At 51.2% G+C, this 25,094-nt stretch overlaps 1 protein-coding gene across 1 annotated transcript in view; it reads right to left on the bottom strand.

Annotated features, from left to right (window-relative positions):
* The window catches only part of LOC139228497 (neural cell adhesion molecule 2-like), a 127,279-nt gene that overhangs the window by 71,651 nt on the left and 30,534 nt on the right, over positions 1-25,094 (bottom strand). The window contains exon 3 of the mRNA XM_070859560.1: positions 16,098-16,376. Coding sequence (XP_070715661.1) covers positions 16,098-16,251 — 154 coding nt within the window. The 5' untranslated portion in view covers positions 16,252-16,376. The remainder of the gene's footprint in view (positions 1-16,097; positions 16,377-25,094) is intronic.

Raw genomic sequence — 25,094 nt, 5'->3', positions numbered from 1 at the left:
GGGAGTGTAACAGGGGGTGTAACGGGGCATGTAATGGGGGTGTAACGGGAGTGTAACAGGGGGTGTAATGGGGAGTGTAATGTGATATTTAACGGGGTATAACGGGAATGTATAATATGGGGTGTAACGGGGGTGTAACAGGACTGTGCAATGGGAGTGTGTAATGGAAGGGTTTAACGGGAACGTGTAATGGGAGGGTGTAACAAGGAGTGTAATGTACCGGGGGGGGGGGGGGGGGGGAGGGCGGGTAACCGGAGTGCGTAACGGGCAGCGTAAGGGGGGAATGTAATGGGGAAGTGTAACGGGGGTGTGTAATGGAGTGTGTAATAGGAGTGTAATGCGGGGTGTAACGGGGGAGTGTAACCTGGGGTGTTACCTGGGTGTAACGAGGGATGTAACGGGAGTGCGTAACAGGAGTGCGTAACGGGAGTGCGTAACGGGAGTGCGTAACGGTAGTGCGTAACGGGAGTGCATAACGGGAGTGCATAACGGGAGTGCATAACGGGAGTGCGTAACGAGGGCGGTAACGGGAGTCTGTAACGGGATTGTGTACTGGGAGTGTGTAATGTGGGATTTAACGGGGAGTTTTACTGGAGTGCTTAATGGGAGTGCATAATGGGAGTGTAATGGGAGATTGTAACGGGTGTACATAATGGGAGTGCATAACGGGAGTGCGTCACAGGAGTGCGTCACGGGAGTGCATAATGGGAGTGCGTAACGGGGCTGTAATGGGAGTGGGTAACAGGAGTGTAATACGGGAGCGTGTAATGGGGCTGTAATGAGGAGTGTAACGAGGGGTTTAACAGGGGTCTAACAGGAGTGTGTAACGGGGATTTTAACGGGAGTATGTAACAGGAGTGCGTAATGGTAGTGCGCAACGGGAGTAACGGGGGTGTAATGGAGGGGTGTAATGGGGTGTATAACGAGGGGCGTGCAATGGGGGTGTGTAGCAAGGGGTGTAACGGGAGTGTGTAAAGGGAGTGTGTAAAGGGAGTGTGTAAAGGGAGTGTGCAAAGGGAGTGTGCAAAGGGAGTGTGTAACTGGGGGTGTAACAGGGTGTAACGGGGGGTGTAACAGGGGTTGTAACGGGGGGTGTAATGGGGAGCGTGATGTGATGTTTAACGGGATGTAACAGGAGTGTGTAATGGGAGTGCGTAATGGGAGTGCATAACGGGAGTGCGTAACGGGGGCTGTAATGGGAGTCTGTAACGGGATTGTGTAATGGGAGTGTGTAATGTGGGATTTAACGGGGAGTTTTACTGGAGTGCTTAATGGGAGTGTGTAATGGGAGAGTGTAATGGGAGAATGTAATGGGAGAGTGTAATGGGAGTGCATAATGGGAGTGCGTAACGGGAGTGCGTCACGGGTGTGCATAATGGGAGTGCATAACGGGGGCTGTAACGGGAGTGGGTAACAGGAGTGTAATGGGAGTGTGATACGGGAGTGTGTAACGGGGGTGTAATGGAGGGGTGTAATGGGGTGTATAACGAGGGCCGTGCAATGGGGGTGTGTAGCAAGGGGTGTAACGGGAGTGTGTAACGGGAGTGTGTAAAGGGAGTGTGTAACTGGGGGTGTAACGGGGGGTGTAACGGGGGGTGTAACGGGGGGGTGTAACGGGGGGGTGTAACGGGGGGGTGTAACGGGAGTGCGTAACGGGAGTCTGTAACGGGATTGTGTAATGGGAGTGTGTAATGTGGGATTTAACGGGGAGTTTTACTGGAGTGCTTAATGGGAGAGTGTAATGGGAGAGTGTAATGGGAGAGTGTAATGGGAGTACGTAACGGGAGTGCGTAACGGGAGTGCGTCATGGGTGTGCATAATGGGGGCTGTAACGGGAGTGGGTAACAGGAGTGTAATGGGAGTGTGGTACGGGAGTGTGTAATGGGGGTGTAATGAGGGGTTTAACAGGGGTCTAACAGGAGTGTAGAATGGGGATTGTAATGGGAGTGTGTAACGGGAGTATTTAACTGGCGTGTAATGGGGGTGTAACAGGGGGTGTAATGGGGGTGTAACAGGGGGTGTAACAGGGGGTGTAACAGGGGGTGTAACAGGGGGTGTAACAGGGGGTGTAACAGGGGGTGTAACGGGGGGTGTAACGGGGGGGTGTAACAGGAGTGCATAATGTGGGTTTTAACGGGGGTGTAACAGCAGTGTGTAACAGGAGTGTGTAACAGGAGTGTGTAATGGGGGGTGTAACCGGGGTGTGCAATGGGGGGTGTACAACGGGGATGTAATGGGAGTGTGTAACAGGAGTGTGTAACGGAATATGGAACGGGAGTGTGTAACAGAAGTGTGTAACGGGAGTGTAACAGGAGTGTGTAACGGGAGTGTGTAACAGGAGTGTGTAACAGGAGTGTGTGACAAGGTTGTGTAACGGGAATGTAGCGGAGGTTGTAATGGGAGTGTGTAACGGGAGTATTTAACTGGAGTGTAATGGGGTGTAATGGGGGTGTAACAGGGGGTGTAACAGGGGGTGTAACGGGGGGTGTAACGGGGGGTGCAACAGGAGTGCGTAACAGGAGTGCATAATATGGGGTTTAACGGGGGTGTAACAGCAGTGTGTAACAGGAGCGTGTAACAGGAGTGTGTAATGAGGGGTGCAACCGGGGTGTGCAATGGGGGGTGTACAACGGGGGTGTAATGGGAGTGTGTAACAGGAGTATGGAACGGAATATGGAACGGGAGTGTGTAACAGAAGTGTGTAACGGGAGTGTGTAACGGGAGTGTGTAACAGGAGTGTGTAACAAGGTTGCGTAACGGGGGATGTAGCGGAGGTTGTAATGGGAGTGTGTAACGGGAATGTGTAATGGGGTATTACGGGGTGTAACGGGGGTGTAACAGGGGGTGTAACGGGAGTGTGTAACTTAGGGTGTAACGGGAGTGTGTAACTTGGGGTGTAATGGGAGTGTGTAACGTGTAGGGTAATGGGAATGTGTAATGGGCAATGTAAAGGGGGGTGTAAAGGGGGGTGTAATGGGGGGGTGTAATGGGAGTGTGTAACTTAGGGTGTAACGGGAGTGTGTAACTTGGGGTGTAATGGGAGTGTGTAACGTGTAGGGTAATGGGAATGTGTAATGGGCAATGTAAAGGGGGGTGTAAAGGGGGGTGTAATGGGGGGGTGTAATGGGAGTGTGTAATGGGGGGTGTACCAGCAGGTGTAATGGGGATGTAACGGGAGTGTGTAATGGGAGTGTGTAACGGGGGGTGTAACAGGGGTGTAATGGGTGGTGTAATGAGGGGTGTAACAGGGGGTGTACTGTAGGGTGTAACGGGAGTGTGTAATGGGGGTGTAAAGTGGGGTGTAACGGGGAGTGTGTCAGAATTGTGTAATGGGAATGCGTAACGGGGAGTGTAACGGGGGTGTAACGGGAATGTAACGGTAGTGTGCAACAGGTGTGTGTAAAGGGTGTGTGTAACTGGAGTGTGTAATGGGGTGTAAAGGGAGTGTGTAATGGGGGTGTAAAGGGAGTGTGTAAAGGGAGTGTGTAATGGGAGTGTGTAATGGGAGTGCGTAACGGGAGTGCGTAACGGGAGTGCGTAACGGGAGTGCGTAACGGGAGTGCGTAACGGGAGTGCGTAACGGGAGTGCGTAACGGGAGTGCGTAACGGGAGTGCATGACGGGAGTGCATGACGGGAGTGCATGACTGGAATGCATGACGGGAGTGCATGACGGGAGTGTGTAATGGGAGTCTGTAACGGGGTGTGTAATGTGGCATGTAACGGAGTGACGTAACGGGAAGGTGTAACGGGGAGTATAACGGGAGGATGTAACTGGGGATGTGAAGGGAGTGTAACAGGAGTGTGTAATGGGGGTGTAACGGGGGTGTAATGGGAGTGTGTAATGGGAGTCTGTAGCAGGGGGTTTAACGTGGCGTGTAATGGTGTGGTGTAACCTGTGGTGTAATGGGAAGGTGTAATGGGAGTGTGTAACGGGAGTGTGTAACGGGAGTGTGTAATGGGAGAGTGTAATGCGAGAGTGTAACGGGGGTGTGTAACGGGGGTGTGTAACGGGGGTGTGTAACAGGAGCGTGTAATGGGGGGTGTAACGGGGAATGTAATGGGAGGCTGTAATGGGGGGGTGTAATGGATGAGTGTAACGGGAGGTGTATAATGGGGGGGTGTAATGGGGGGGTGTAATGGGGGGGTAACGGGGAGATGTAACGTGGGGGTGCAATGGGGTGTGTGTAACAGGGGGGTGTAATGGGGGTGTGTAACGGGTGTGTGTAACAGGGGTGTAATGGGAGTGTGTGACGGGGGGTGTAACGGGTGTGTGTAACGGGGGTAATGGGAGTGTGTGACGGGGGTGTGTAATGGAGGGGTGTAATGGGGGTCTGTAATGGGGGTCTGTAACGGGGGGGTGTAACAGGATTGTGTAATGGGAATGTAACGGGGGGTGTAACGGGAGTGTGTAATGGGGTGTGTAACCGGAGTGTGTAACGCGAATGTGTAACGCGAATGTGTAACGGGGGGGTGTAACGGGGGTGTAACGGGGGGGTGTAACGGGGTGTGTAACTGGGGTGTGTATCGGGAGTCTGTATCGGGAGTGCGTAACGGGGGTATGTAATGGGAGCGTGTAACAGTGGGATGTAACTGGGGTGTGGAACAGGGGTGCCAAACGGGGGGTGTACAACTGGGGTGTAACGGGAGTGTGTAACGGGAGTGTGTAATGAGAGTGTGTAACAGGAGTGTGTAAAGGGAGCGTGTAACGGGAGTGTGTAATGAGGTTGCGTAACGGGGGTGTAGCAGAATGTGTAATAGGAGTGTGTAACGGGAATGTGTAATGTGGGGTGTAATGGGAGGGTGTAATGTGGAGTGTAATTGAAGTGTGTAACGTGGGGTGTAATAGGAGTGTGTAACATGGGGTGTAATGTGGGGAGTAACGGGAGTGTGTAACGCGAGTGTATAACAGTGGTGTGTAACGTAGGGTGTAACGGGAACGTGTAATGGGGGTGTAATGGGGAGTGTAACAGGAGTGTGTAATGGGCAATATAAAGGGGGGTGTAATGGGAGTGTCTAACGGGGGGTGTAATGGCAGGTGTAATGGGGATGTAACGGGAGTGTGTAACGGGGTGTGTAGTGGGAGTGTGTAGTGGGAGTGTGCAACAGGGGGTTTAATGGGGGGTGTAACGGGGGTGTAATGGGGGTGTAATTGGGCGTGTAACGGGGGTGTAACGGGGGGTGTAATGGGGGGTGTACTGTAGGGTGTAACTGGAATGTGTAATGGGGGTGTAAAGGGGGGTGTAACGGGGAGTGTGACAGCATTGTGTAACGGGGAGTGTAACGGAGGGTATAACGGGTGGTGTAATGGGAATGTGTAACGGGGAGTGTAATGGGGGTGTAACGGAACTGTAATGGCAGTGTGTAACGGGCGTATGTGACGGGTGTGTGTAATGGGGGTGTAAAGGGACTGTGTAATGGGGGTGTAAAGGGAGTGTGTAATGGGGGTGTAAAGGGAGTGTGTAAAGGAGTGTGTAAAGGGAGTGTGTAAAGGGAGTGTGAAACGGGAGTGTGAAACGGGAGTGTGAAACGGGAGTGTGAAACGGGAATGTGTAATGGAGGTGTAAAGGGAGCGTGCAACGGAATTATGTAATGGATATGTGTAACGGGGTGTAACGAGGGGTGTAATGGGAGTGTGTAACGGGGGATCTAATGGGCATGTAACGTGGTGTGTAACGGGAGAGTGTAACGTGGGTGTAATATGGAGGGGGCATGTAACGGGGAGTGTAAAGGGAGTGTGTACCTGGGGGTGTAACGGGAGTGTAACAGGAGTGTGTAATGGGAGAGTGTAATGCAAGAGTGTAACGGGGATGTGCAACGGGAGCATGTAATGGGGGGGGTGTAACGGGGAGGTGTAACGGGGAATGTAACGGGAGGGTGTAACGGGGGGTGTAATAGCAGAGTGTAATGGTGGTGTGTAATGGGGGGGTGTAACAGGGGTGTGTAATGGGAGGGTGTAATGGGGGGTATAACGGGGGTGCAATGCGATGTGTGTAACGGGGGGTGTAACGGGTGTGTGTAACGGGGATGTAATGGAAGTGTGTAATGGGGATATGTAATGGGAGTGTGTAACAGGGGGGGTGTAATGGGGGGTGTAATGCGGGTGTGTAACGGAGGGGTGTAATGGGGGTGTAATGGGAGTATACTGGGAGTAGGTAATGGGGGTGTGTAATGGGGATGTAATGTGGAGGGGGCGTGTAACAGGGAGTGTAACGGGAGGGTGTAATGGGGGGTGTAACGGGGAGTGTAACGGGAGGGTGTAACGGGGGTGTAATGGGAGAGTGTAACGGGGGTGTAATGGGAGTGTGTAATGGGGATATGTCATGGGAGTGTGTAACAGGGGGTGTGTAACGGGGTGTAATGGGAGTATACTGGGTGTGGGTAATGGGGGGGTGTAATAGGAGTGTGTAATGGGAGTGTGTAACAGGTGTGTAATGTGGAGGGGTGTAACGGGAGTGTGTAATGGGAGAGTTTAACGGGTGTGTAATGGGAGCATGTAATGGAGGGTGTAACGGGGAGTATAACGGGAGGGTGTAACGGGGGTGTCACGGGAGTCTAATGGGAGTGTGTAACGGGGATCTAAGGGGAGTGTGTAACGGAAGTGTGTAAAGGGAGTGTGAAATGGGTGTGTGAAATGGGTGTGTGAAACGGGTGTGTGAAACGGGTGTGTGAAACGGGTGTGTGTAATGGGAGTGTGTAATGGGAGTGTGTAATGGGAGTGTGTAATGGGAGTGTGTAATGGGGGTGTAAAGGGAACGTGCAATGGAAGTGTGTAATGGATATGTGTAATGGGGTGTAACGAGGGGTGTAATGGGAGTGTGTAATGAGGGGTCTAACGGGCATGTAATGTGGTGTGTAATGGGGGTGTAATGGGAGTGTGTAATGGGGGTGTAACAGGAGTGTGTAACGTGGTGTAATGTGGACGGGGCGTGTAACGGAGAGTGTAAAGGGAGTGTGCACCTGGTGGTGTAACGGGAGTGTAACAGGAGTGTGTAATGGGAGAGTGTAATGCAAGAGTGTAACGGGGGTATATAACGGGAGCATGTAATGGGGGGTGCAACGGGGAGTGTAATGGGAGGGTGTAACAGGGGTGTAATAGGAGAGTGTAATGGTGGTGTGTAACGGGGGGGGTGTAACAGGGGTGTGTAACGGGAGGGTGTTAGGGGGGTATAATGGGGGTGCAATGGGATGTGTGTAACGGGGGGTGTAACGGGTGTGTGTAATGGGGGGTGTAATGCGGGTGTGTAACGGGGGTGTAATGGGAGTATACTGGGAGTGGGTAATGGGGGGGTGTAACAGGGGGGTGTAACGGGGTGTAATGTGGAGGGGGCGTGTAACGGGGAGTGTAATGGGTGGGTGTAACTGGGGGTGTAACGGGACTGTAACAGGAGTGTGTAATGGGAGAGTGTAATGCAAGAGTGTAATGGGAGCGTGTAATGGGGGGTGTAACGGGTGTGTGTAACGGGGTGTAATGGGAGAGTGTAACGGGGGGATGTAACGGGGTGTGAAACGGGGTGTGAAACGGGGTGTGAAACGGGGTGTGAAACGGGGTGTGAAACGGGGTGTGAAACGGGGTGTGAAACGGGGTGTGAAACGGGGGGGTTGTAACGGGGCATGTAACGGTGGGGTTTAATGGGGGGGGTTGTAATGGGGGTGCAATGGGGTGTGTGTAATGGTGGTGTGTAATGGGGTGTGTAACAGATGTGTGTAACGGGGGTGTAATGGGAGTGCGTAATGGGAATATGTAATGGGAGTGTGTAATGGGGGTGTGTAACGGGGGAGTGTAATGCAGGTGTGTAACGGGGGGTGTAACGATGTGTAATGGGAGTATACTGAGTGTGGGTAATGGAGGGGGTGTAATAGGAGTGTGTAATGGGAGTGTATAACAGGTGTGTAATGTGGCGGGGTGTAACAGGAGTGTGTAATGGGAGAGTTTAACGGGTGTGTAATGGGAGCATGTAATGGAGGGTGTAACGGGGAGTATGTAACGAAAGTGTGTAAAGGGAGTGTGAAATGGGTGTGTGAAACGGGTGTGTGAAACGGGTGTGTGAAACGGGTGTGTGAAACGGGTGTGTGAAACGGGTGTGTGTAATGGGAGTGTGTAATGGGAGTGTGTAATGGGAGTGTAAAGGGAACGTGCAATGGAAGTGTGTAATGGATATGTGTAATGGGGTGTAACGAGGGGTGTAATGGGGATCTAACGGGCATGTAATGTGGTGTGTAACGGGAGTGTAATGGGAGTATGTAATGGGGGTGTAACGGGAGTGTGTAACGTGGTGTAATGTGGACGGGGCGTGTAACGGGGAGTATAAAGGGAGTGTGTACCTGGTGGTGTAACGGGAGTGTAACAGGAGTGTGTAACGGGGTGTAATGGGAGAGTGTAACGGGGGGGGTGTAACGGGGTGTGAAACGGGGTGTGAAACGGGGGGGTTGTAATGGGGGGTGTAACGGTGGGGTTTAATGGGGGGTTGTAATGAGGGTGCAATGGGGTGTGTGTAACGGTGGGGTGTAATGGGGTGTGTAACAGATGTGTGTAACGGGGGTGTAATGGGAGTGCGTAATGGGGATATGTAATGGGAGTGTGTAACAAGGGATGTGTAACGGGGAGGTGTAATGCAGGTGTGTAACGGGGGGTGTGAAACGGGGGGGTTGTAACGGGGGGTGTAACGGTGGGGTTTAATGGGGGGGTTGTAATGAGGGTGCAATGGGGTGTGTGTAACGGTGGGGTGTAATGGGGTGTGTAACAGATGTGTGTAACGGGGGTGTAATGGGAGTGCGTAATGGGGATATGTAATGGGAGTGTGTAACAGGGGATGTGTAACGGGGGGGTATAATGCAGGTGTGTAACGGGGGTGTAACGGGGTGTAATGGGAGTATACTGGGTGTGGGTAATGGAGGGGGTGTAATTGGAGTGTGTAATGGGAGTGTGTAACAGGTGTGTAATGTGGTGTGGTGTAACGGGAGTGTGTAATGGGAGAGTTTAACCGATGTGTAATGGGAGCATGTAATGGAGGGTGTAACGGGGAGTATAACGGGAGGGTGTAACAGGGGTGTAACGGGAGTCTAATGGGAGTGTGTAACGGGGATGTAAGGGGAGTGTGTAATGGGAGTGTGTAACAGGGGAGGGTAACGGGGGGTGTAACGGGGGTGTAATGGGAGTGCGCAATGGAAGTGTGTAATGGGAGTGTGTAATGGGGGTCTAACAGGAGTGTGTAACGGGGGGTCCAACGGGGCATGTAGGAGGGGTGTAACCTGTGGTGTAACGGGAGTGTGTAACGGGAGTGTGTAACGGGAGTGTGTAACGGGGGTGTATAACGGGGGTGTATAACGGGGGTGTATAACGGGTGTGTGTAATGGGTGTGTGTAACGGGTGTGTGTAACGGGTGTCTAATGGGAGTGTGTAACGGGTGTGTGTAACGGGAGTGTGTAACGGGGGGGTGTAATGGGGGTGTGTAACGGGGGTGTATAACAGGGGGTGTGTAATGCAGGTGTGTAACGGGATAACGCGATTGTGTAATGGGAGTGTAACGGGGGCGTGTAATGGTGGGTATAACAAGAGTGTGTAATGGGATGTGTAACGAGAGTGTGTAACGCGAGTGCGTAATGTGAGTACGTAACGCGAGTGTGTAATAGAGGTGTGTAACGGGGGTGTAATGGGGGATGTAATGGAGTGTGTAACGGGGTGTATCGGGAGTGTGTAACAGGGTATAATGGAGTGTGTAACAGGAGTGTGTAACAGGGGTGTAACGGGAGTATGTAACGGGGGTGTAACAGGAGTGTAACAGGAGTGTGTAACATGAGTGTGCAATGGTGGAGTGCAATGGGGGTGTAACGGGGCTGTAACGGGAGTCTGTAATGGGGGGTTTAATGGGAGCGTGTAACGGGAGTATGTAATGGGAGTGTGTAATGTAGGGTGTAACGGGGGTGTAATGGGGATGTAATGGGGGGTGTAACGGGGTGTGTAACGGGGGAGTAACGGGATGTAACGAGATTTTTTAATGAGGGTGTAACAGTAGTGTGTAATGAGTGGTGTAATGGGAGCATGTAACGGGGAAGTGTAAAGGCGGTGTAACTTGAGTGTGTAATGGGGTGTAACGCGAGTGTGTAACGGGGATGTAACGGGAGTGTGTAACGTGGGTGTAATGTGGAGGGGGCGTGTAACGGGGAGTGTAAAGGGAGTGTGTACATGGGGGTGTAACGGGAGTGTAACAGAAGTGTGTAATGGGAGAGTGTAATGCAAGAGTGTAACGGGGGGGTGTAACAGGAGCGTGTAATCGGGGGGGGTGTAACGGGAGCGTGTAATGGGGGGTGTAACGGGGAGTGTAATGGGAGGGTGTAACGGGGGGTGTAATAGGAGAGTGTAATTGTGGTGTGTAACGGGGGGGTGTAACAAGGGTGTGTAACGGGAGGGTGTTGGGGGGGTATAACGGAGGTTCAATGGGATGTGTGTAACGGGGGGTATAACGGGTGTGTGTAACGGGGGTGTAATGGGAGTGCGTAATGGGGTTATGTAATGGGAGTGTGTAACAGGGGGTGTGTAACGGGGGGATGTAATGCGGGTGTGTAATGGGGGGATGTAACGGGGGTGTAATTGGAGTATACTGGGAGTGGGTAATGGGGGGCGTGTAACGGGGAGTGTAATGGGTGGGTGTAACTGGGGGTGTAACGGGAGTGTAACAGGAGTGTGTAACGGGAGAGTGTAATGCAAGAGTGTAACAGGGGGGTGTAATGGGAGTATGTGATGGGGGTGTAACGAGAGGGTGTAACGGGAGGGTGTAACGGGGGTGTAATGGGAGAGTGTAACGGGGGTGTGTAATAGGGTGTGTAACAGGGGGTGTAACGGGGGTTGTAATGGGGGGGTGTAACGGTGGGTGTAACGGGGGTGCAATGGGGTGTGTGTAACGGAGGGTGTAACGGAGTGTGTAACGGGTGTGTGTAACTGGGGTGTAATGGAAGTGCGTAATGGGGATATGTAATGGGAGTGTGTAACGGGGATGTGTAACGGGGGGTGTAATGCGGGTGTGTAACGGGGGGTGTAATGGGGGTGTATTGGGAGTATACTGGGTGTGGGTAATGGGGGTGTAATTGTAGTGTGTAATGGGAGTGTGTAACAGGTGTGTAATTTGGAGTGATGTAATGGGAGTGTGTAATGGGAGAGTTTAACGGGTGTGTAATGGAAGCATGTAATGGAGGGTGTAACGGGGAGTATAACGGGAGGATGTAATGGGGGTGTAACGGGAGTCTAATGGGAGTGTGTAACAGGGTTTGTAATGGTAGTGTGTAATGGGGGTGTAACGGGGCTGTAACGGGAATGAGTAACGGGGGGTGTAATGGGGTGTAACGGGAGTGTAACGGGAATGTGTAATGGGGGTGTAATGGTGGTGTGTAATGGGACATGTAGCAGGAGTGTGTAATGGGGGCTATAAAGGGGAGTGTAACGGGAGTGTGTAACGGGAGTGTGTGACGGTTGTGTGTAACAGGTGGTGTAATGGGAGCATGTAATGGGGGAGTGTAACGGGGGTGTAACGGGTGGTGTAACAGGGGTAATGGGAGTGTGTAACAGTAGTGGGTAACAGGCGGTGTAATGGGAGTGTGTGATGGGGGCGTGTAACGGATGTGTAACCCGAGTGTGTAATGGGAGTGTGTAATGGGAGTGTAATGGAAGCATGTAAAGGGGAGTGTAACGGAGGTGTACCAGGGGTGTAACGGGAGTGTTTAATGGGAGTGTGTAACTGGGGTGTAATGGAAGCATGTAAAGGGGAGTGTAACGGGGGTGTAACAGGGGGTGTACCAGGGATGTAACGGGAGAGTGTAACGGGGGGTGTAGCAGGAGTGTGTAATGGGAGTGTGCAATGGGGGTGTAACAGGAGTGTAACGGGAGCGAAACAGGAGGTGTAACGGGGGTGTAATGGGGGTGTAACGGGTGGTGTAATGGGAGTGTGTAACGGGAGTGTGTAACGGGAGTGTGCAACAGGGAGTAGCGGGAGTGTGTAACGGGAGTGTGTAAAGGGGAGTGTAACGGGGGTGTAATGGGGGTGTAACGGGTGGTGTAATGGGAGTGTGTAACGGGAGTGTGTAACGGGAGTGTGCAACAGGGAGTAGCGGGAGTGTGTAACGGGAGTGTGTAAAGGGGAGCGTAACGGGGGTGTAATGGGGGGGTGTAGCGGGAGTGTGTAATGGGAGTGTGTAATGGGGGTGTAACGAGAGTGTAACAGGGCGTGTAACAGGAGTGTGTAATATGGGTGTAAAGGGAGTGTGTGACGGTGGTGTAACGGGGTTGTAACGGGAGTGTGTAACGAGGGTGTAACAGGAGTATGTAACGGGAGGTATAACAGAGTATGTGACGGGAGTGTGTAACAGGAGTGTGTAATGGAGGAGTGTAACGGAGGAGTGTAACGTTTGTGTGTAATGGGAGTGTAATGGGAGTGTGTAACGGGGTTGTAACTGGGGTGTAACGGGATTGTGTAATGAGAGTGTGTAACGGGGGCGTAACGGAGGTGCAACAAGATTGTGTAATGGGATTGTGTAATGGGGTGTGTAATGGGGTGTGTAATGGGGTGTGTAACGGGGGCGTAATGGGAGTGTGTAATGGGAGTGTAATGGAGAGTGTAATGGGGAGTGTGACTTGATTGTGTAATGGGGGTGTAACGGGGGGTGTAACGGGATTGTGTTACGGAGTGTCTAACAGGGGGTGTAATGGGAGTGTGTAATGGGGAGTGTAACGGGGTGTAACAGGAGTGTGTAACGAGCGTGAGTAACGGGAGTGTGTATCAGGGTGTGTAATGGGGTATGTAATGGGGTATGTAATGGGGTGTGTAATGAGGTGTGTAATGAGGTGTGTAATGGGGGTGTAATTAGAGTTTGTAACAAGGGGTGTAACAGGGGTGTAACGGGAGTGCGTAATGGGGGTGTAAAGGGAGTGTGTAATGGGAGTGTGTAATGGGGGTGTAATGGGAGTGCAACGGGGATGTAATGGGAGTGTAACGGGAGCGTAATGGGGGATGTAACAGGAGTGTGTAACAGAGGGTGTAACGGGAGTGTATAATGGGGGGTAACGGGAGTATGTAATGGGGGTGTAACGGGGGTGTGTAACGGGAGTGTGTAACGTGGTTTGTAGCGGGGGTGTAACAGGTGTGTGTAACATGGGGTGTAACGAGGGCATGTAACGGGGAGTGTAACGCTGAGTGTAACAGGAGTGTGTAACGGGAGTGTAATGGGAACGTGTAATGGGGGGTTAATGGGGGATGTAGCGGGAGTGTGTAACCGAGTGTGTAACAGAAGTGTGTAACGGGGGTGTAACAGGAGTGTGTAACAGGGGTGAAACAGGGAATCTGTAATCGGAGTGTGTAACGGGAGTGTGTAACGTGGGGTGTAATGGGATTGTGTAATGTAAGGTATAACGGGGGTTGTAATGGGGGTGTAACGGGGAGTGTAATGCGATTGTTTAACGAGGGTGTAATGGGAATGTGTAATGGGGCGTGTAATGGTGGAGGGTGTATGGGGAGTGTAATGGGGGTGTAACAGGGGTGTAATGGGATTGTATAATGGGAGTGTGTAATGGGGTGTGTAACGGGAGTGTGTAACGAGAGCATAACGGGGTGTAACAGGGGGTGTAACGGAGTGTATAAAGGAGGTGTAGCATGAGTGTGTAATGGGAGTGTGTAATGGGGGTGTAATGGGAGTGTAACGGGAGGGTAACACGGGGTGAAACGGGGGTGTAACAGGAGTGTGTAACAGGAGTGTGCAATGGCAGTGTGTAACGGGGGTGTAACAGAGGATGTAGCAGGAGTGTGTACGGGAGTGTGTAACGGGGGTGTAATGGGGGGTGTAACGGGAGTGTGTAACGGGGATGTAATGGGAGTGTGTAACGGGGTGTAATGGGAGTGTGTAACGGGGGTATAACAGAGTATGAAACAGGATTGTGTAACAGGAGTGTGTAATGGGAGTGTGTAACGGAGGAGTGGAACATGGGTGTGTAATGGTGGTATAACGTGAGTGTGTAATCTAGTTAGTAATGGGGGTGTAACAGGAGTGTGTAACATGGGGTAACGGGGGTTTAACGGGTGTGTAACGGTGGGTGTAACAGGAATGTGTAACGGGGATGTAATAGAAACGTGTAATGGGGGTGTAACGGGGGGTGTATAGGATTTGTAGCGGGAGTGTGTAATGGAGTGTGTAATGGAGTGTGTAACGGGGGTGTAACAGGAGTGTGTAATGGGGGTGTAACGGGAGTGTGTAACAGGACTGTGTAACGTGGGGTGTAATGGGAGTGTACAATGTAAGGTGTAACGGGGTTGTAATGGGGGTGTAATGGGATTGTTTAATGGGGTGTAATGGGAACGTGTAATGGGATGTGTAATGGGGGGTATATGGAGAATGTAATGGGGTGTAACAGGTGTGTAATGGGATTGTGTAACGGGAGTGTGTAACGGAGTTGTAATGGGGGGTGTAATGGGAGGGTGTAACGGGAGCGTAACAGGGGTGTGTAACAGGTGTGTGTAGCAGGTGTGTGTAATGGGGGTGTGTAACGGAGGTGTAACAGGAGTGTGTAACGGGAGTGTGTAACAGGAGTGTGTAACGGGAGTGTGTAACGGGAGTGTGTAACAGGGGTGTAATGGGAGTGTGTAATGGGAGTGTGTAATGGGACTGTGTAACGTGGGGTGTAATGGGAGTGTATAATGTAAGGTGTAATGGGATTGTAATGGGGGTGTAACGGGGAGTGTAATGGGATTGTTTAACGGGGTGTAATGGGAACGTGTAATGGGATGTGTAACGGGGGGTATATGGGGAATGTAATGGGGGTGTAACAGGTGTGTAACGGGATTGTGTAACGGGAGTGTGTAACGGAGTTGTAATGGGGGGGTGTAACGGGAGGGTGTAACGGGAGCGTAACAGGGATGTGTAACAGGTGTGTGTAATGGGGTGTGTAACGGGGGTGTAACAGGAGTGTGTAACTGGAGTGTGTAACAGGAGTGTAACAGGACTGTGTAACGGGAGTGTGTAACGGGAGTGTGTAACAGGGGTGTAATGGAGGGTGTAGCGGGAGTGTGTATGGGAGTATAATGGGAGTGTAACGGGAGCATAACAGGTTTTGTAACGGGAGTGTGTAATGGGGGTGTAACGGGGGATGTAGCAGGAGGGTGTAATGGGAGTGTAATGGGAGCATAACCGGTTTTGTAACAGGAGTGTGTAACGGGGGTGTAACGAGAGTGTGTAACTGGGGTGTAATGGGGGGTGTAACGGGTGTGTGTAACGGGAGTGTGTAATGGGAGTGTGTAACGGGGATGTAATGGGAGTTTGTAACGGGGTATAACAGAGTATGTAATGGGATTGTGTAATGGGAGTGTGTAACTGGAGTGTGTAATGGAGGAGTGTAACTTGGTTGTGTAATGGTGGAGTAACGTGAGTGTGTAATCTAGTTTGTAAGGGGGGTGTAACGGGAGTGTGTAACATGGGGTGTAACGGGGGTTTAACGGGTGTGTAATGGGTGTGTAACGGTGGGTGTAACATGAATGTGTAATGGGGATGTAATGGAAACGTGTAATGTGGGTGTAACGGGGGGTGTATGGGATTTGTAGCGGGAGTGTGTAATGGAGTGTGTAATGGAGTATGTAACAGGGGGTGTAACAGGAGTGTGTAATGGGGGTGTAACGGGAGTGTGTAATGGGAGTGTGTAGCGAGAGTGTGTAACGTGGGGTGTAATGGGAGTGTGTAATGTAAGGTGTAACGGGGTTGTAATGGGGGTGTAACGGGGAGTGTAATGGGATTGTTTAACGGGGTGTAATGGGAACGTGTAATGGGATGTGTAACAGGGGGTATATGGGGAATGTAATGGGGGTGTAACAGGTGTGTAACAGGGGTGTGTAACAGGTGTGTGTAACGGGGGTGTAACAGGAGTGTGTAACGGGGGTGTAACAGGAGTATGAAACAGGGGTGTGTAATGGGGATGTGTAACAGGGGTGTAAGGGGAGTGTATAACAGGAGTGTGCAATGGGAGTGTGTGAAGGAGATGTGTAATGGGAGTGCGTGATGGGGGTGTAACGGGGGGTGTAACGGGAGTGTGAGACTCAGCACTGTTACGCAACTTTCTGTTACTTACAGTAAACCGTTAGCAAGACAGTCCGGGAAATGAATTTTCCTGCGCAGGTGATGACGCATTTGTAATCGCCCTCGTATGTTTCCAGCACCTTGTCGATCCGTAGAACAGTGCGGAGTCCGGAAGATGTCACTTCTCCCGGTGCAGAGTCAATCATTATCTCCCACTGCGGTGTGACGCTCAGGCAGTGAGACACACACGTTAACTCCACAGCCTCTCCCAGCCCCACAATGGCGGAAACCGGGAACACATCCAGCCTCTCCTCGCTCGCTCTCACAGCAACTGGGGAACAGACAAAGAATATATCGATATCGCAAAACAATCATACTGATCTGCAAAAATGTGGCTGGGGCAAATTTATCTAACCCGTGCTGTACCTGCCCTGGGAGTGTTTGATGGGACAGTGTAGAGGGAGCTTTACTCTGTATCTAACCCCCTGTACCTGCCCTGGGAGTGTTTGATGGGACAGTGTAGAGGGAGCGTTACACTGTATCTAACCCCCTGCACCTGCCCTGGGAGTGTTTGATGGGACAGTGTAGAGGGAGCTTTACTCTGTATCTAACCCCCTGTACCTGCCCTGGGAGTGTTTGATGGGACAGTGTAGAGGGAGCTTTACTCTGTATCTAACCCCCTGTACCTGCCCTGGGAGTGTTTGATGGGACAGTGTAGAGGGAGCTTTACTCTGTATCTAACCCCCTGTACCTGCCCTGGGAGTGTTTGATGGGACAGTGTAGAGGGAGCTTTACTCTGTATCTAACCCCCTGTACCTGCCCTGGGAGTGTTTGATGGGACAGTGTAGAGGGAGCTTTACTCTGTATCTAACCCTGTGCTGTACCTGCCCTGGGAGTGTTTGATGGGACAGTGTAGAGGGAGCTTTACTCTGTATCTAACCCCCTGTACCTGCCCTGGGAGTGTTTGATGGGACAGTGTAGAGGGAGCTTTACTCTGTATCTAACCCCGTGCTGTACCTGCCCTGGGAGTGTTTGATGGGACAGTGTAGAGGGAGCTTTACTCTGTATCTAACCCCCTGTACCTGCCCTGGGAGTGTTTGATGGGACAGTGTAGAGGGAGCTTTACTCTGTATCTAACCCCCTGTACCTGCCCTGGGAGTGTTTGATGGGACAGTGTCGAGGGAGCGTTAGGTATCTGTATCTGTCGGTCCTCGATCACATCTACAGCTGCAGTTTGTGAAATGTCGAGCCCTTGTGGTAAGCGTTTATTCAGCAGCAGGGGCTGGAGAGACGGAAACTAATCAGCCCCGTTTCCTATGACCCCAGAGATACCCGCCCGGGCCCCCTCCCCCCCACCCAACCCCCACAATGAAACGCTGCCATCCACAGAAACCGAGTGATGGCAGGATTGTATTTGACTGAGATTTCGCACACAGTTAAACAGCCCGGTGTCCCATAGGAACAGGAGGAGGCCAGTCGCCCCGTCGAGCCTGTTCCGCCATTCAATGAGATCATGGCTGACTCCATAGACCCGGCTTGGTTCCCAATGTTCCCTCTGATGTTTCTTAGCCCCACATGGCACACCTTTACGGGGCTGCACGGGTTCCCTGGAGACATCACAGCTTCCTGGGAACATTGCCCTGAGCTCACAGAAATGTTCATTTTCCCTGAGCTCCGTTTGCCCTCAGCTCCGTCTGCCCTCAGCTCCGTCTCCCCTCAGCTCCGTCTTCCCTCAGTTCCGTCTCCCCTCAGCTCCGTCTCCCCTCAGCTCCGTCTCCCCTCAGTTCCGTCTACCCTCAGCTCCGTCTACCCTCAGCTCCGTCTCCCCTCAGTTCCGTCTCCCCTCAGCTCCGTCTACCCTCAGCTCCGTCTTCCCTCAGCTCCGTCTGCCCTCAGCTCCGTCTCCCCTCAGCTCCGTCTTCCCTCAGTTCCGTCTCCCCTCAGCTCCGTCTCCCCTCAGCTCCGTCTTCCCTCAGTTCCGTCTCCCCTCAGCTCCGTCTCCCCTCAGTTCCGTCTACCCTCAGCTCCGTCTACCCTCAGCTCCGTCTCCCCTCAGTTCCATCTACCCTCAGTTCCGTCTCCCCTCAGCTCCGTCTCCCCTCAGTTCCATCTACCCTCAGCTCCGTCTCCCCTCAGCTCCGTCTTCCCTCAGTTCCGTCTCCCCTCAGCTCCGTCTGCCCTCAGCTCCGTCTGCCCTCAGCTCCGTCTGCCTGGTCGCTTTTGTTTGCCGTGAGGCAGATATATTATTGAGGTTTATTTCCATGCAATTTGCGTGTGCTCATGTATCACGAACAGCAATCCATAAAACCAGAAAGGTTTTGAGCACAAGAGGAGGCTATTCGTCCCATCTTGCCTATACCGGCTCTTTGCCAGAGTAATCCGGAATGGGTCCCACTGCCCCGCTCTCTCCCCACAGTCCTGCATACTGCCCCACTCCAAATATTTACCCAACTTCCCCGAAAGGATGCAATGGTCTCAGCCACAGCCCACATTACAGGAAAGATGTGATTGCACTGGAGAGGGTGCAGAGGGGATTTACGAGGATGTTGCCAGGACTGGAAAACTTTGGCTGTGAGGAAAGACTGGAGAGGTTGGGGTTGTTCTCTTTGGAACAGATGGGGTTGAGGTGAGATTTAACTGAGGTGTATAAAATTATAAACAGTCCAGATAGAGTGGATGGAAAGGACCTTGTTTCCTTAGCAGGAGGGGTCAATAACCAGGGGGCATTGATTTAAAGTAATCGGGGGGAGGTTTAGAGGAGATATGAGGAGAACTTTCTTCACCCAGAGGGTGGTGGGAGTCTGGAACTCACTGCCTGAAAGGGTGGTAGAGGCAGAAACCCTCACCATATTTAAAAAGTACCTGGATGTGCACCTGAAGTGCCGTAACCTGCAGGGCTACGGACCGAGAGCTGGACAGTGGGATTAGGCTGGGTAGCTCTCTGTCGACCTCTGATTCATTCCCTGCGGCAAAGCATTCTGTGCCCCATAAATACATTTCCTGTAACACCTGGCGCACTCTTTGTCACCATGTTAAATTAATGACCCCCCCGCCCCCTTATCACTGACTCCCTAACCAGAGGATATAGTCTTTCCCTACCGGCTCTGTCAAAACATTTACAAAAAAATTTTTTAAACCTCTCAATTAAATCTCCTCCTCGTCTCCTCTGCCCCAGTGGTACTCACCCCAGTATCTCAGGTCCCTCTTCACTACCAGTTCCCCATCCTTGGTATCATCCTGGCGAATCTACGCTGAATGCACTCAATGAATTTAATGAACCTTCTGTACTGGGACACCCAAAGTTGTACAGATACTATACGTGTGGCATATTATTTCTCATAGGATCACAGAATATAATTCAAATCAGAGCATTGGAATATTTTCCAGTAAAATAAAAATTCAAACACTATTTTTCCCTCGCATAGGAATTGCACTTTCAAAATTCCTCACAATTAACTCACCAAGTTGCTCTTTGCCTTTATGTCAAATCATGTTTTGAAATACATATTTTGTTAACGAACATACAGTGTCATCCGGGAGTCAGTGGGCAGCACTCTCGCCTTCAAGTCAGAAGGTTGTGGGTTCAATTCCCACTCCAGAGACTCGAGCATAAAAATCCAGACTGACATGCCCGGTGCGGTACTGAGGGAGTGCCGTACTGTCGGAGGGGCTGTGCTGAGGGAGCGCCGCACTGTCGGAGGGGCAGTGCTGAGGGAGCGCCGCACTGTCAGAGGGGCAGTCCTGAGGGAGCGCCGCACTGTCGGAGGGGCAGTGTTGAGGGAGCGCCGCACTGTCGGAGGGGCAGTGCTGAGAGAGCGCCGCACTGTCGGAGGGGCTGTGCTGAGGGAGCGCCGCACTGTCGGAGGGGCAGTGCTGAGGGAGCGCCGCACTGTCAGAGGGGCAGTCCTGAGGGAGCGCCGCACTGTCGGAGGGGCAGTGTTGAGGGAGCGCCGCACTGTCGGAGGGGCAGTGTTGAGGGAGCGCCGCACTGTCGGAGGGGCAGTGTTGAGGGAGCGCCGCACTGTCGGAGGGGCAGTACTGAGGGAGCGCCGCACTGTCGGAGGGGCAGTACTGAGGGAGCGCCGCACTGTCGGAGGGCAGTGCTGAGGGAGTGCCGCACTGTCGGAGGGGCAGTGCTGAGGGAGCACTGCACTGTCGGAGGTGCCGTCTTTCGGATAAGACATTAAACCGAGGCTCCGTCTGCCCTCTCAGGTGGAAGTAAAGAGCCCATAGCATTATTTGGAAGAAGAGCAGGGGAGTTATCCCTGGTGTCCTGAGGCCAAAATTTATCCCTCAACCAACATCAGATGAATCAACAGATTATCTGGTCATTATCAGATTACTGTTTGTGGGAGCTTGTTGTGCGCAAGTTGGCTGCCGCGTTTCTGAAATTTCTGACACCTGGGAATCCTTGCCGCAAGACTGCCCAAAGTGGAGGAAATGCGTCCAGGAAGGCAGCGAGCACCTCGGGCCTCTTCGCCGGAAACCAAGCGGAAGGAGCACACGGCAACCCAAGCCCCCCAACCACCGTCTGCCCCACCTGTGACAGAGACTGGACTCACCAGTCACCTGAGAACTCATTAGTGTGGAAGCGAGTCATCCTCGACTCCGAGGGACTGCCGAAGAAGAAGAAGATTACAACAGTGACTACACTCCAAAATGTACTTCATTGGCTGTAAAGCACTTTGGGATGTCCGTTGGTCGTGAAAGGTGCTATATAAATGCAAGTCTTTCATTCTTTTTCAGAACAAAGACTTTAAACTGAAAATAATTAAAAGTACTCACCAGGATCTGGGATCAGTACAAATACAATGAGAATCAGTAAAGAGGTCATTCTCCTCGTGTCCCCTCGGTTTAAAATTAAAGTCATTTTTTTTTTCTTTAAACCACTTGAATTAAATTATTGATGATCAGATCAGCCCCATGCCTTTTGGTCAGAGAAACTCCTGTGTAAATTGGCTGCCTCGTTTCTGAAATTCGAATGTTCGAGTAGATCGAGGTTTCTTGTGTAGCCCCAGAGAGCTCGAGATTCTCTCTCCCTCTCTCTCGGCGAACTGTAAGCTGCGATAGTTCATGGGCGTCATATGAACCTTTCACTCTCTCTCTCTCTCTCTTTCAGTGAAGGAAATGGATGGTCTGTCAGTTATATCCTGGATCCTCACTTCTCCCCAGCTCCTAATCAGCAGCACTTTACAGCTCAGCTGCCTTGTTACGGAATCTCCCTGCCTTAAACTTTAACTGGAGTGTTTTGGTTGCCAAGTCAATTGTCTGTGTGCAGTTTGTTTGAGATCACGGTTTTAGAAATGGTCATTAGGAACGGGAGGAGGCCATTCAGCCCCTCGAACCTAGTCCGTCATTCAATTAAGGGTACGGCAGCATAGTGGTTACGTTATTGGACTAGTAATCCAGAAGTCTGGACTAGTGATTCCCGGGACATGAGTTCAAATCCCACCACGGCAGCTGGAGGAATTCAATTAATTAAATAAATCTGGAATAAAAAGTTAGTGCCAGTAATGGTGAGCATGAAACAACCGGATTGTGGTAAAAACCCACCGGGCTCACTAATGGGAAATCTGCCGCCCTTACCGGTCTGGCCGATATGTGACTCCAGGCCCCCAGCAACGTGGTTGACTCTTAACTGCCCTCCGCGATGGCCCAGCGAGCCAAAAAACAACTCCTACGATGGACTGCAACGGTTCAAGAAGGCGGCTCACGACCGCCTTCTCAAAGGGAAATTAGGGATGGGCAATAAATGCCGGCCTTGCCAGCGACGCCACATCCCGAGAATGGATAGATTTTTTAAAAGTCAGTCGTTCTCAAACTGGGGCCCGTGGAGACGTTCCACGAAACTTCGACGGATTATTCATTGGAGGAGATCGCTGGAAAAATTACAGACTGTAAAAATGAACCAATGAGGATCGGGGAGGGGGGCGGGACCTGAGTGTGCACGCTCGGGCTCTTAACTGGGGGTCCGCCAGAAGATTTCAAGGGGTCCGTCAACAACAAGTCTTAGATGATAGCGGGCAGAGCTTCCTGCCATTAATCCGCAGATTCCCAATGGCGGGGCAATTTGCCTCTTGTGCCGGGTGGCGCAGGGATGGTGTGGGGTTTTGTTATTCGATCACGGGATGTGGGTGTCGCTGGCAAGACCGGCATTTATTGCCCATCCCTAATTGCCCTGGAGAACGAGGTGGTGAGTCGCCATTTCAGAGGGCAGTTAAGAATCAACCACAAGAGTCACCTATCGGCCAGACCGGGTAAGGGCGGCAGATTTCCCTCCCTAAAGGACATTAGTAAACCAGATGGGTTTTTATGACAGTCCGGTAGTTTCATGGTCACCATTACTGACTCTAGCTTTTTATTCCCAGAGTTATTTAATTAACTGAATTTAAATTTCCCAGCCGCCATGGTGGGACTTGAACACTCATATCGCTGGATCATTAGGCCACACCTCTGGATCACGAGTCTATCATTATGCTACCATCATCATCATAGGCAGTCCCTCGGGGTCGAGGATGACTGACTGCCAGGTCGGACCGACAATTATGCCCCCGGGTTCGGCCGGGTCGCCAACAGGCAGCCTCAGGCCCCACCCCACCTTGGGTACAAGGCCACTGGCCCGGCCGAAACCCTCCCTGGTGGCCCAGTGGGCCGAAGTTTTAAAATGGCGAAGGCTCTGCCCGTTAAGTGAAGGGGAGAGCGTGGCGACGCACACGCGTCATGACTGACAGCGGGCGGAGACTCGGTCCCATCTCCACTTCTGCCCCTTTACAGCACTCACTGCCGCACGACCATTATGACCGACTTCCCGCCTGCTCCAAAGAGCTGAATTTCGTGCAGGAGGCCACCTCATCCACCGCGGCGGTGAAAACACATCAGAAGCGGTCGGTGGGACCTGCTTCGGCCAATGCTGAATCTGTACACTGTACTCCAGGTGTGGCCTCACCAATGCCCTGTATAATTGCACTAAGATTTCTTTACTCTTATATATACTCTGAATTTCAAATCCAGATGGAGAGTGAGAAAGTTGGATTTCTAACCAGTGTACTCAGCTTAAATAAAGGAGACTATAAAGGTTTGAGGGCAGAGTTGGCTAAAGTGGACTGGGAAAATAGATTGAAGTGTAGGACAGTTGATGAACAGTGGTGTACATTTAAGGAGATATTTCACAACTCTCAAGAAAAATATATTCCAGTGACGAGGAAAGTTGTAAGAGAAAAGATAGCCATCCGTGGCTAACTAAGGAAATTAAGGACGGTATCCAATTAAAAACAAAGGCATACAAAGTGGCCAAAACTAGTGGGAGGACAGAAGATTGGGAAGCTTTTAAAAGCCAGCAAAGAACGACGAAAAAAATGATTAAGAAAGGGAAGGTAGACTATGAAAGTAAACTAGCACAAAATATAAAAACAGATAGCAAGAGATTCTATAGGTATATAAAAAGGAAAAGAGTGGCTAACTTAAATGTTGGTCCCTTAGAGGAAGAGACTGAGGAATTAGTAATGGGGAACATGGAGATGGCAGAAACTCTGAACAAATATTTAGTATCAGTCTTTACGGTAGAGGACACTAACAATATCCCAACAATGGATAGTCAAGGGGCTATAGGGGGGGAGGAACTTAACACAATCACAATCACTAAGGAGGTGGTACTCAGTAAGATAATGGGACTAAAGGCAGATAAATCCCCTGGACCTGATGGCTTGCATCCTAGGGTCTTAAGAGAAGTAGTGGCAGGGATTGTGGATGCATTGGTTGTAATTTACCAAAATTCCCTGGATTCTGGGGAGGTCCCAGCGGATTGGAAAACTGCAAATGTAACGCCCCTATTTAAAAAAGGAGGCAGACAAAAAGCAGGAAACTACAGACCAGTTAGCCTAACATCTGTGGTTGGGAAAATATTGGAGTCCATTATTAAAGAAGCAGTAGCAGGACATTTGGAAAAGCAAAATTCGGTTAGGCAGAGTCAGCATGGATGTATGAAGGGGAAGTCATATTTGACAAATTTGCTGGAGTTCTTTGAGGATGTAACGAACAGGGTGGATAAAGGGGAACCAGTGGATGTGGTGTATATGGACTTCCAGAAGGCACTTGACAAGGTGCCACATAAAAGGTTACTGCACAAGATAAAAGTTCATGGGGTTGGGGGTAATATATTAGTATGGATAGAGGATTGGCTAACTAACAGAAAACAGAGAGTCGGGATAAATGGTTCATTCTCTGGTTAGCAAGCAGTAACTAGTGGGGTACCGCAGGAATCAGTGCTGGGACCCCAACTATTTATGTTGTGTATGCAATAACTGTTAGACTGAGTACTATTTAACTCCAAGAGATATCACCTTGGCTCTGCTTTATTAAGACTCAAAGTGACTCCTATACAAAATGGCTGGCCTTTTATACTTGGGCTGCACACACGTGCATGTAGCCCAATGGCCTCCAACAGTGACGCCATCTAGTGGCTACTGATCCCAAAAGTACATACATGACAATACCCACCTCTGAAATATTGACACAGTCTTTTACAAATTTAGAAGGTCCGGTATTTTACGCTCCTGGGTTGACCGTCTCAGTTCAACTCCAGCCGAGGGTGAGTGTTCAGAGTCTGCTGTGACTGGTGGCTGGGTGGCTGACCTGGTGGGAGTGGCAATGGCCATGTCAGGGACTGAAAGTCCATTTTCATTGAACATGTCAGTGATTGAAAGTCCCGATTCACTGATGACCACTGAGTCCTCTGATGACTGGGGGTAGTTGGTTGGTCGTCGATTGTCTCTTCCTCCGACTGTTCCGGTTCGTCTGTGTGCCGCAGCTTGGTCTGATCCATATGTTTCCTGCATGTTTGCCCATCCTTGAGCTTGACAATAAATACTCTGTTGCCCTTCTTGGCCATGACAGTACCAGCGATCCACTTGGGACCCTGACCATAATTCAGAACATATACAGGATCATTTACAGAAATATCGCATGACACAGCTGCGCGATCGTGATAACCTTGCTGACTTTGTCTTCTATATTCAAGATGATTATTCAAGTCCGGGTGTACAAGAGAGAG

The sequence above is a fragment of the Pristiophorus japonicus genome, chromosome 18 (genome assembly GCF_044704955.1).
Source record: "Pristiophorus japonicus isolate sPriJap1 chromosome 18, sPriJap1.hap1, whole genome shotgun sequence".
Classification (NCBI taxonomy): Eukaryota; Metazoa; Chordata; class Chondrichthyes; family Pristiophoridae; genus Pristiophorus; species Pristiophorus japonicus.
The sequence above is the reverse complement of the archived record's forward strand: the minus strand, read 5'-3'. Positions and strand labels throughout refer to the sequence as shown.